The 12,831-nt window shown below is 41.7% G+C and overlaps 1 protein-coding gene across 1 annotated transcript in view; it reads right to left on the minus strand.

Moving 5' to 3' along the window:
* LOC135212140 (sterol carrier protein 2-like) overlaps positions 1 to 12,831 on the minus strand; it is a 51,011-nt gene that overhangs the window by 5,818 nt on the left and 32,362 nt on the right. The window contains exons 8-10 of the mRNA XM_064245549.1: positions 3,779 to 3,935; positions 3,529 to 3,634; positions 1,108 to 1,216 (exon numbers count right to left, since the gene is read on the minus strand). Coding sequence (XP_064101619.1) covers positions 1,108 to 1,216; positions 3,529 to 3,634; positions 3,779 to 3,935 — 372 coding nt within the window. The remainder of the gene's footprint in view (positions 1 to 1,107; positions 1,217 to 3,528; positions 3,635 to 3,778; positions 3,936 to 12,831) is intronic.

Genomic DNA, 12,831 nt, shown 5'->3' on the forward strand with positions numbered 1-12,831 from the left:
GATATCATCTATAGAAGTGACGTCACCAACGGAACAGGGAGAGATGGTACTGGGAGTGACGTCACCAGCGGCGCTGAGAGAGATGTCATGGCCTCTCCCTGACCCAAGCTAGCGACAGGTGTCACTGGCTGAGCAAGACAAAATGGCTGACCATGGGCACCAACATAGGCCAGGGGGAGGAGGGAGAGCTGGGAGAGCTGGGGGGGCCTGAGGGGGGGAGGCGAGCATCCATGAAATGCATCGGCAAACCCTCCAAGTAGGGTGAACACCGTAGCCCAAGCAACGACCAGGGCGCTGCCATTTTGGACGCCTCCGAACCTGAAATATAAGAAACTGATGAAATAACCTCCTCCCTCACGGGAAGCAAATTGATTCCTGAGGAAGAGGGGGCGACATTACACATTAAATCAAGCCTGAGGGCCTCCCGATACTTCCAATGACAAATTGATGGAAGGAGACACAGGCACAACAACTCTATCATCATGGGGTGTGACTGCGGACAAAGACAAAAGCATTGGGGGGAGGCGATGAAAACCCTTCCCATGAAGGAAGGGTCAAACTCTTATGATGCTCCCTCTTACTTCAAAATAATTTCCACTGCACTCTAGGCCACGCATGACATTCCAGGCAGGGATTCATTATGGTACAAATATTAGCATGACACCTTCTGCATGTGGAGTGTGGGTCTGCAGCTGAAGCCAGGAAACAAAAAAATGGGAAACCTCTAGTTCCCGGGCACATACGCTGGCGAGGCTGAGAAGAAGCAGAGGAAGCCGTAACACAAGCACACAAACAGACAATCAAAATGGCGAAAACGGGCAAAGAACTGGGTAAAAGGCTGAGAGAGGGCGACCGCGACTCTCACCCAGACGGCTAAGAAAATGACTGAACGCAGTAGTGTGGGTGCGCAGTCTTTGACCGGTTTTCACCCGATATACACACACATTGCCAGATCTCACAAGATTCCTTGCTTTTTCATCTCCGATTTTTAGCCGGATCCAGCTAGGCGCTACAAAATTATCCTATTGTTAAGACCTAAGGTTTGTTCACATATGAGCAGCAATATAATAATACTAATAAAAGATTTAAAATACAATAATTACTAACCTGCTCCATCCTTTTCTACAGATCCGTTACCATTTTTAGCATCAACAATCCATTTGGCCTCGCTACCATTTGGGCCACCCTTCACATGGAAGCAAAAGACACCTTTCACCTGGTAATGGGGCAATGGATGATTTTAAATTGACCAAAAATATTTACTTTTCACATTAGGTTAAACATCAAAAAATTTTAAAAATTTGGATTCTCATGCATTACATTTGTGTAATAAAATAAATTGTGTGACTATACAAAATAGTTTAACATTTATATGTTACTTTGCTATATACTATATATTTGCTTCATAAATACAAGGTTTAGAATTTATGCCATAAAGGTTGATAAGTGTAAAAAATCATTAGCTGAATTATTTATACTATAATTCAGAACAGCAAAGTTTCTCATAAAGGAGCGTCCCTTCAACTGTTAACAACATCCACTTTTCTGGCCTTAAAACTTCTTGGTTCCTATTTCCATTATGCTGTCCAACTTCTTTTCCTATGTTCCATTATGCGGTCAAACTTCTCTTAACTATTATTCCATTTGTGCAACTGCAAAGTTCCACTAATTTTATCTACTATACCTATACATAGTACTTCATCACAATTATTTAACCCTCTCATGATCTGATGACGCATAGTGTCAATAAATTTTTTTTTGTAAGTGCACAGATGACGCGCTGGGTGCGTCATATGTTAGTTATTTTCAGGGAAAATTCACAAAAAAATGCGTCAATCATAGAAAATGTAGTTGACGCCATTGGGTTGACATATGATGAATCTCGAAGAAAACGCAAACCTGATGCCGCTAGCTTACTTAGCTACGATACAAAACCTCAATATAAGTAGGTTGGAAAATCTAAAAATTGCACTCCATAAAAAATTAACATTTTTTAATCAATTACAGCTCATTAGCAAACACACTTATAGCAAAATTATTGCTTCCACGTGAAAGATCAAACATTTCTACAGAATTTAGGTATAAAACAAACTGCCCAAACCTAATTATTATATTTTTCATGATTTCCAAAAAATATATACGATTTTTCTTAAAAATTTCACGTTCACCACATCGATTTTATTATTTCTAAGCCTCGTAAAGATGTTCTGATTGCTTTAGGAAATAATTCAATCATTTGCCAACATAATAACACTAACCAGAAGCATACATCAGTTATAGTTCGGACATACCGAATTTTACCAAAAACTTTTCCATGCGTGTGTTCTTTTTGGCCAGGGGGAAAAGTCGTGTACCTTCCACCCTTATATTTTTGGCCTGTGCGCAAGAAGGTTAATGTTTAACTTGCTGTCTGATTACTCTCAACCTCTAAAGGTAACATCTGTTTTACAGCCTTGTGATCTAGGAATTTTATGCTGAATGCAGACTAAGTACTATAAATACCATTTTATGAACTCTATGCTTGTTAGAGTGAACAGAGACATAGGAGCCCATACTTCCTGAAAGAGTTCAGTGTTAAGGATGCTTTTTATGCAGTTGCTATTTCTTGGAACAAACTGGACTACAACATTTCATGGAAATTATCCTACAGATGGTGACCGAAGGATTTTATTTCGACACGTTCAGAATAAGTATAGCATTTAAAATCAAGTGATCATACAGTCTAAACGGTTTGAAATGTGCTAACCTAATAGTAGCCTGAATTTTAGTCTACGACACCCAGGTAACTTTACTAACATTCCAAGTTCCACTTAAAACACTGCATTGCATTTTGTATATTAATTAATATATAAATGGTACAGACTTACTATTAGTTCAACGCATTCAATTTTCTTAACCTGATTAAGATTGGCATGAGCACAATCTTTACTTCGTAACCCTCATCCAAAGGACACTCCAAGAAATTCTCCTTACATTTAGATATGCATATCTCCTAAAGAAATTTCCCTAAATGAAACTTTAGATGAAAGGGAATACTTGAGTGAATTTGAAGGAACTGACAACTATGGCTGAATCTCCTGAGTCATTCCTGGATACAGCTACACTGCATCAGAGCTGTAACATGACTCACTTCACGGCTGTAGTTGACCAATACCAAAACGTTAACTAACAACCGAACCAACAAACAACCACGACCTATACTTAAGCACTATTACATGTATATGTATTGACAATCTAACACATGAAACAACCAAACAATGCTTTTCACAACTAAACACATACAACAAAACATATCTTTCTTCTCCAGAATACGCATTTCCACTTTACGTAAATAAGGATAAAATCCAAAACTACACCACCTCAGAGTTGTTCCTAACCATCTCACTAGGGGGAGAGACTGGTCACCTACACAGAACAACGGTGTCGCTACCACAAAATTTGAATCTAAACTGCTGCAAATCAATGAAACTAATAGCTATGTAATTACTTGGTAGCTTTTGTTTCACACTTGTTAAATATAATACTAACCTTCTTGACAAGATTAGCTCCATCTGCATCTAATGCTGCTTTTATGGCATCAAAGATCTGGGTACTTTGGAATTCCCCTCCGGCTGCTGTTGCTGCTGCCACAATGCTACACAAGAAAGGAATTAATATTTTCATCAATGTACAAACAGCTGTCAATATTTCAATGTAATAAAAATAATATTCCCAACAAACAGCAATACTATATACATGTACAACTTGAATTCAAAAATAGAAAGACATTCACAATTACCTTCTTTCATTGCCTCGGAAGCCCATTTTGTAAAGAGTTACTACAACTGCTCCTCCAAGTCCAACGTTATGCTGAAGGGCTACTTTTGCATTAGGAACCTGACGCTTGTCTGCCTTACCTCGCAGCTGCCAGCAGAGCTCAGCACACTGGGCAAGTCCTGTAAAGGAAGTCTGTACATTATTTACATAATGATGATGAAACAAAAAAAACTTAACATCAGGGAAGCTGTCACAACACCTTTCATTAACTGTTGATGTTTAATAATCATCGTACATAACCCTAAGGCATACCTATATCTCCATAGTACAGTAATCATTGCAGATCAAGATCAGCTGTGAAACTGTTCAGATCAGTATGTACAAGAATTCCCTTAAAAATAGATTTTACTAAGTATATACTGAAGTTACATAATTACTTTGTGCGCATACAAAAAATGCTTAAAGAAAACAATGACATGCATATAGTACCAAAAATTCCCATTAAATTGTAAATGAAACTTAAGAAGCAAACTTATAAATTCAAATCAAACTTAAATCACCTCATGGTCTTCTATTGTGGCTAATAAATAAAAAATTAAACAATGAATTTTTCAATATTAAAACATATCAAATAAGGTAAAGAAGATTTATAAGACAACCTACTGGAGTCAAAGCTCGAAGATGAAAAGACGGGCCCCTTGAGATACAAGATAGAGTATCGGTAAATTTGAGGATTCTCATCAACTGATTACTGATATCCACTTGAGCCACTGAGGCAAAGTCTTCTTTGATAAAGAGTGTTCCGTTATTAATCTTGAGAGGTTTGTACCCAAAGATAGATTACTTTTCTGATAGTAGTCTTATCAAATAAAATAATTCAATACCTCAAAAAGTCAGACAAGACACTACAACTGGGCTCTTTTACATCACAGAAGCCTTGAAAATAAAAAATTTTAAAAATTAATTTGTATATTTCCTACTAATACAAAAACAGACCATTTACAGCTTGATCTAGAAATGGTTATCAAAATTTGGTAACAAGGTGTTTAACTGGCAGTATGTGGGTAAGAGGTTGGGGGGGGGATCTCCCATTCACCTGTTATAAGCCAGGACTTATTTTCACACTCTCAGGGATTAAGTGGGGTCGTTAGGATAAGATTATGATAGAAGGATCTCGTTTGTACACCTAGGAAAAATTCAAATTACTTTGGAAGTTTGTGCTTTGTTCCTCCAGAGATACAGCCCACTACCATTTACACAGGAGACTCACACTAAGTGGAAGGATAACCTTACATCTGACAGCAAGTAATTTTATGTTCCTGGTCATGAGAATGACCAGATGACCACTGACTCCTGTAACCTTCTATACAACCTAGCATTGGGAGGCACAGTTGATACAGCCCTGACCCAGAGTGAGACATATCTGGACTTCTCACTAAATTCAGAATCATGTGCTAACCAAACAGAAAGTAAGCACATGTCAGGAAGTTAGCTAATTTCTTAAGTCAGGGGAGTTGTACCTTATGATCCAAAGCTTTAAGACACAATGTTGTACCTTATGACCCAAAGCTCTAAGACACAATGTTTAATTTTAAAGCTTGCCTACATGAGGCCCATTCCAGCAAATGGCCTGACTGCTGTCTTGCAGAGTTAGAGATGACAGGGAGAAAGAAGATAAATCAGTCACACTCCATTCTACTTCCAGCCTTATATAGTACCTTAAGCAAGGTACTTTCCTGTTTTGGAGGTACCTGGGTGAATATATAACCTGTGAGCAGCCACCACAGGGTCCCATGGACATAAGAAAAGACCTGCGAAGGACATCCCTAATGTAAAATGACGTAAAGGTAATAAAGCAATGCTTATAATCCAAGTAACCAAGAAATTCCTCTGAAAGTCAAGGGATTGGGCAACTACTCAGACTTTGTTAGCTCTCAACTCAGACTGAATGATCTTCCTTGTATGATGACCAATAACCCCATTTGATCATTCCACAAAGCCAGATAAAAAGGGTGCTCTTCTTTACCTCATTTTTGTACCTGCCAGTAATATTAAAGATGCCAACACTCTGGCCTACAACAAAGGTTGTTCTTATATCAGTGAGACTCATTGCAAGCACAAGGAGAACCATCAAAAGTTCCACTAAAAGAAAACTGAGAAACTTTAACCTCTTGTCAAGTTCCATGCCCTTTATTCAGAAGACCTGGCTTGAAGCACAGCAATATCCATTCACCACAAGGACTGAGAGGAGCATGCCACTACAAAAGTGGGCAAAGAAAACTGCAATCATCTAAAGAATAGCCGACTTGAGAAACCTTCCTTCCACAAAACCAACGACAGGTGGAGGCCCACTTTCCCTAATACACAGCAGCTGATATTCCTGCAAGAAAAGCTCCTCTCTTGCTGGAACAGCTGGATAACCTCCACATGTAATAGATGAGGGCCTTTACCATCTGATGGTACCTCAGCTAATGTGGCTGACTGAGGCGAGTGAATCACAGAATCTCTCTGGGCACCTTGACCATAGGGTCAAGAAACTAAAGTCATCAATACTTATTAAATCACTTGGCAAATCAGACTGAATGGAGGAAACGTGTAAACATCCAGATTGCCCCACAGAACCCAGTGTCAACTATACTTATGGTAGATGTTTGCCTACAGATGAGCAAAGTCTGATGGGACTTCTTATGGAAGGGCTTCTGAGAACTCTTTATTCCCTTTCTTCAAACAGAAGGATGAAGGGGCAAAAGAGCTCAACTAGGAGGAAGAGAGGATTTCCTTCCAATTACGCCTTTCAAACCTTTTTACTGTTAATTTCCATTTCAGCACTGAATAACATTGGCCCCAGCACTTGGCCTTTGACCTTAATTTTTTATTCTATCTATCCATCTGATACTGCTGAATCTTTTTTGGTTCCTTTATCTTGGTCAGTCACCTAGTCTCCTCTCTAAAGGGAATATACATGTGAGGGTAGGTAATCAAATCACACTCTTGGACAGTGCTCCCTCACCCAGGTGCACATCCTGAGCTCACACCAAGTGAGACAGTTGTGTGTACTCAACGTCTCCCCCCAACCACCTCTCCTTCATTGACAGTTTTGCTGGAGTACTGACAAACACTTCCATCCCTCAGTAAAGCTGTCTTTTGCTGCTGTTTCCAATAGGAAACTCATCACTTTAGACAGCAATGGCAGTCTTGCTTGTGGAGATACCCCAACAGCATCAAACATAGGTCATACTCCTCTGACTAATCCCTGCCTCAACATGTTTTCTGCTGTAGTTGCGAAAAGTAAGACTTGCAGACCAGGGTATAGAGTAGCAAGAAATCAGTGCAATGACTTAATCATGAAAACCAAGAAAATATATTACAATAAAATATTTAGAAGATAAAAATTCTAAAAAACCCATGATAATTTACCTTGAATATTAAGACTCAAAAAAGAAAAAAGCTCTACCTGATGTAACGAGTGACCACAGGAACATGGCTGATAACTCTGTGAACTTTGAAGAAAAAATTGAAAGAATCTGTCAGTGTTTAGAAAAGGAGGTCCCTTCTGACCTCCCAGTGATCATAATGAGAAATAGCAAATTCAGTAAGTTTGAAGAACTGAACATGAATGACACTGAAAAAACTATGAGAAAAGTAAAAAACACCTACGACTGTGAAAATGACCTGTTTCCCAAACAACTTAAAAGAGGCAAGAAAATTCAATCAGTTGTGGGATTTGATATTGTCCAAATGAGTTTAGCTTAGGCATCCTTTCCAAATAGTGAAAAGCTTGCTTGTATAAAGCCAGCTAAGGAAAAGGTGATAAAAGAAAATCTTAGCTCTTAGGCCAATATCAAACCTATCGCACTTATCAAAACTTATAGAAATGGTAGTTAACGAACAAATGTGTAACCACTTAAAACAGCTCAACATTATACCAGATGATCAATCAGCTTACAGAAAAACACTCAACAGAAACTACATTGTGAACAATTACAAATGATATAAAAATTATGGCAAGTAGAAAATGTGGTATCCTGGTTATGCTTAACCCAAGTGCAGCATTTGACACAGTTGACCACTATCTGCTGTTTAAAGACCTGACAGCAGTAAGCATTGAAGATGATATACTCAAATGGTACAAAAGATTCTTAGAAAACAGGAAGGTTACAGTGGTTATATTAAACGTGAAACCAAAAAGTTCTAATTACTGGAGTTCCCAAGGCAGCATCCTGAGTCCATTGCCATTTGGCATTTACACATTCAATTATCTAGAATACTAAACAAACACAAAGTTAGATATAAACTGTGGGATGATGCTACTTAGTTCTACTTTCCTCTTGAAATGGTAGAAGATGCCATAGTAAAACTGATGCAATAATGAAATATATATAGAAAAATATTGGATGTCGGCAAAGAAACTACAACTCAATGAAGACAAAACTGAGTGTATGCTATCTGGAACTAATAGTGCACCACACAAATATGAACACTTCAAAAGAATAACTATTGGCTTGTCACCCATAAACACTGTAACAGCAGAGGAGCTTAGGAACATTTATGTATTGATAATAAATTGTTGGTGAGAAACCATATACTATTGCATATTGTAAAAACCTGTAACTATCATATTAGAAACACTGCATTTATTAGAAAATATTTAAACGAAGATACTCTGAAAACAGCAATTTGTAACTAGTAAATGCTTCTGAGGCTTGACTACCGCAAAGTTATATACTATGGTCTCCCTAGCTAAGTAGTAAGAAAACTGCAAGGAGTACAAAATAGAGCCACCAGATTAATAAGAGGATTACGTTACTGTGACAGAATAACCTCAGCACTAATTAGGCTAAATTGGTTCCCAGCAAAAACAAGAACAGATTACAAAATACTTCTTACAGTCTATACAGCATTAAAATATGGTAAACCAACTATCTGAGAAGCTGCTTGAGCTTCTTTAGCCCTGAAATGACAATTTGTCGAAAATTGCATTTTTCCTAACTATACAAACCTGAGGTCCTTTAACAATAGGAAGTAGCTAAGCGGCAGCTGGAACGGTCGTAAGCTTCGAACAAGGGGAGAACGGTAGTTAACTGCTTGTCCGATCGTCGCGCGGCGACTGGGAGGTAAACAAATCACTTTTGCTTTTGGCCCATGCAAAATACGCAGAGTGAGGGGTGGCATGAGGAGGGACTTTATGTTAAAGGACCTCAGGTTTGTATAGTTAGGAAAAATGCAATTTTCGACAAATTGTCATTTGTTCCGATACGTAATACAAACCCTCGGTCCTTTAACAATAGGAAGACTGATTCTTGGTGGGAGGAATCTGAGTCTTTTTGATGAACAGACTGGTGTTCGTCCATCCCTGGAATGCCTCCCTGGTCGTAAGAGCGAGGGAGGGATCCAAGCCTCTGTCCGATTGATCGGGGTGTGCACCGCAGGATCAATGGTCAGACCTCTGGGCCGAGTACTAAGAGAGAGGCAAGCGTATCTCTTCGTACCAGCAAGCAAGAACTTGTTCCTGTTTGCAAGAGGCAACATAAAGTATGGGTTGTCTCAAGCTGGCATCCACTTCCTCCCCCTTGTTGGAGGAAGTGGTGGATATACGCTCCTATCCCTAGTGAAAGGGATAGGATGGTGCTCTGTTGAGTAGCTCACCTGCATCTTGTCCTTATCCAGCAGGGTGACGACCGTGTCCCTCTAACCACAGGTAGAGGGGAAGAAAAAGATGGGAAGAGGAGCCAGTCACACTCTCATTCACCATCCATTCTTACGGTCACACCAGGACTCGATGCTGTTCAGCCTGCGAGGGTCTGGGTTCGCTACACAACGTGTTGAGCAGCCACCACGGGTCCCAAGGAAAAAGATCCAAGGACCTGTGGGCAATATCCCGAAGGTAGAAGGAAGGGCATGTGGTCTGGTTGGACCAGACCCCTGCCTTCAGTACCTGCGCCAAGGAGAAGTTCTTGTGGACAAGGCAGCATCTCCTTCGCATCGAAGGCGGTGAAGTCCCTTAGGGAGGGGATTGTGAACGACTCGAACCAATCGTCAGGGACCGAAGGTTTCTGAGTCTTCGCTACGAAGTTCGGTACGAAATCGAGCGTCACGGATCCCCATCCCCTGGGTGCCTGACTTCGCAGGAGAAGTCATGCAGTTCCTCAGAGGAAAAGAAGGAAATAGTCGCATGACCTATCCCTCTTCTCTACTTCGGTGATGTCCAGTACCCATACTGGTCTGTCCGTTAGCAACGAAGTCTCTCGCATCCTCCTATCGCCATGCAGCGAAGTTCTCGGTAGTGGATAGGACACCGACACTCCATGGTGGGTGTCAATGGTATGGGTACTGTGACAAGCTATTAAAACGAAGTAATGGTTGCTGTGTAACAACCGAACTAAGTCAACAGCGTAATTCGTAACTGACTCGGGCGCTCTGACAGCTGCCGACTGACTGCGTTCGGTAGGAGGCAAGTTGTCAAAAGCATCCTAGTAAGTCACGTGACCTTCGCCTTTAAAGGGTTATGCCGAGAGACCAAACAAATGATGTATTTGTTTGTCACCAATGCCGGACAGCGAGGTGATGATTCTCTTAAGGCATGTACCCAACAGGCGAAAGTCAATTGCCTTCTAGAGACCGAGGTCCCCTGAAGGTAAAACATCTCATGTTTGTTGAATCTCAGCTAAGGAGAAACAACACTATGTACCGTTGAAGACGAAGGTAGATATTGAATGCAACCTACGTCTTCACATATGAATCGAGAGAAGGATCTCAAGATTCATAACCTGTGCTTACAAATGACTGAAAACGCTAACCGCTATTTCATTGCTGTCCGGTGAGAAGTCGTAGTTGCAATGAAAGCGGGGCGTTCTTCGGTAATGAAAACACAGGTGAAAGCCGCCTGAAGAACTGCTTCTCATGGGCTGAACATTTGGAGGTAGAGCTGTCAGGTCGGAGAGTAGGCGATGTCTTCTGACACATCTTGTAATTCGGGTTGAACAATGAACAATTGTACACCTACGAATACGAGATATTTTGAAGACAAACTCAGATGTCTGCAAAATCATTCGCATTATCGCAGTGCGATGCAGCGGGAGACTTGTACAGACTTCTGTTACCGTGCGGTAAACAGAAAGATGAAAGAGTCCAAGAGATATCTCTGTTGAAAATTCTCGCAATGTCGAAGGCGATGGAATCTAGCGTCACCGCAGTAGATGGTCCTTCATTATTGCGAGAATCCCCGTTAATCAGAGACCTAAGTCCATGATTGTTAGGCAGAGATACGGTTCGGTAGTCAATCAAGCAGGGGAGAGAGAGACATACATGACCGTGAATCTCGGAGGCCCAGCTGATACTGAGCTGCTATGAGGCAGTTCAATACGCAGTGGTGAGCCTGCTGACTCGTCATCCTGAGTTGCCAGGTAATCCATTATTCCACGAAGGAATGCGTTCGGCTAGAACTACCGAGCATAAAAGATATGCTCGGGCAATTATATTTAGGCGAAACGAATTTCGGTAAATATAAAAGTTGAAATGGTGTTGTCGTGACAAAACCATAAGTATATAAAATTGAAACTGAAAACTCCTGGGAGGTTGCAGGCAACCCCGAGTTGCAGTTCAATTAGAATACTTCTCGTCTAAGTCGCAATCCGTAGAATAACTAGGATATGCGCCTACCCCTCGGACAATTCAACTGCTTAGCAGAATCATGTCGCGAGGTTAATATACGTAGTATATTTGTAGGATTCTGAACAACGATCTCCATCCAAAATTCTTTCCTTCAAGAAAACAAAATAAGGATTGGAGATCGACCACCTTCGTTCTCTATTAAAGAGAGTGAAGGAGAAGTCTTCCTCGAAGGAAAGCTTCAATGGTGAACAGAATACTAAGACGATAGTTCAAGCCAAACTGGATATTCCCGTCCGATCTCCTCTATTCCAGGTTGGTCGCCTACTGTGAGATAGTTTCTTTCAGCAGCAGTCTTCTTCACCATGCTAGAAATTCCAGGAATTCGAGCATAGGCGAGGTTCCCGATTATCGTGTAACATATCGGGGATTCTCGTCTCGCTCACTTTGGGCCGTGGTCTCGCGTAAGTGTTTGAAGATCGTAAAAAACTCGAACACTCTGAATGCGCTAGAAATTCCGTAGAATTCTAAGCAGTCTGCGAAACCCCACCGAATTCGTCAAACGATATCGGCTGGTGGTCCTCTCGATTCCCGTAGAAATCGAGAATGGAGCAGGATTCCTCCTCAACGACCGGGGCTTACGTCAGGTAGGACCCGAAGGTCCCCCCCCGGTAGCGCAGTCCCGAACGTGGGATCCTACAAAGAAATCTCTGTAGGATCCTTCCCCTTTCCCTCGTAGCCGTAAGGAGAGAGGGAATGGGGAAGGAATTGGATACTCGCTCGCCTTCCCAGTGGAACTAGCAGTTGGAGAAGAGTAGGAGCAGCCATCGCCTTGCGGCGATGGCCTCTCAGAGTCTGGGAAAACGTATCGTCAGGAGACTACGTTTTCCCGCGGAGGGTTACGAACTCTCACTGTAGGTAAGGGTCTGCCGCCACTGTGAACGTCGTCTGGGTGGGGCTGATCGACACCTGACAGGAGAGAGCCGAACCGTCCTCCGACTCATTCCAGTCCTCGTCGAGGTCGAAACCTCTCAGGAGGACCGAAGGAGTATTTAAATACGGTGTCCGAAGACACGTAGAAAACGCCGCTGTCGCAGTAGAGGAGGTGGAAGTAGCTTGATCGACCGGCCAGAACTGAGAGAGCCTTCTTGTCCGGAGACGAGAGACACTGGTTTCGAGACAGAATCGGCAAGCTCCGATCGCGGCAGACCCACCGTCGGTTTGGGTTCCCTCTCGGGCCCCAAAACGACTCGAGCAGAGACGTGGGCTCTGCTGGTGGGAGCGGCAATCCTTCCGCAGGGTCATTATGCTGACGAATCAGCTTAATGACTTCTGCAAATTCCTCTGTATCTCGGGAGTAACCGCGTCTTGCGGAGTAGGACCGTCCAGTCCCTCCAACAAGAATAGATCCCTAGATACTCCTCCTTCAGAAGGAAGAAGAGCGGCAGACCCCTGACGGTCGCCTCC

The sequence above is a fragment of the Macrobrachium nipponense genome, chromosome 40, assembly GCF_015104395.2.
Source record: "Macrobrachium nipponense isolate FS-2020 chromosome 40, ASM1510439v2, whole genome shotgun sequence".
Taxonomy (NCBI): domain Eukaryota; kingdom Metazoa; phylum Arthropoda; class Malacostraca; order Decapoda; family Palaemonidae; genus Macrobrachium; species Macrobrachium nipponense.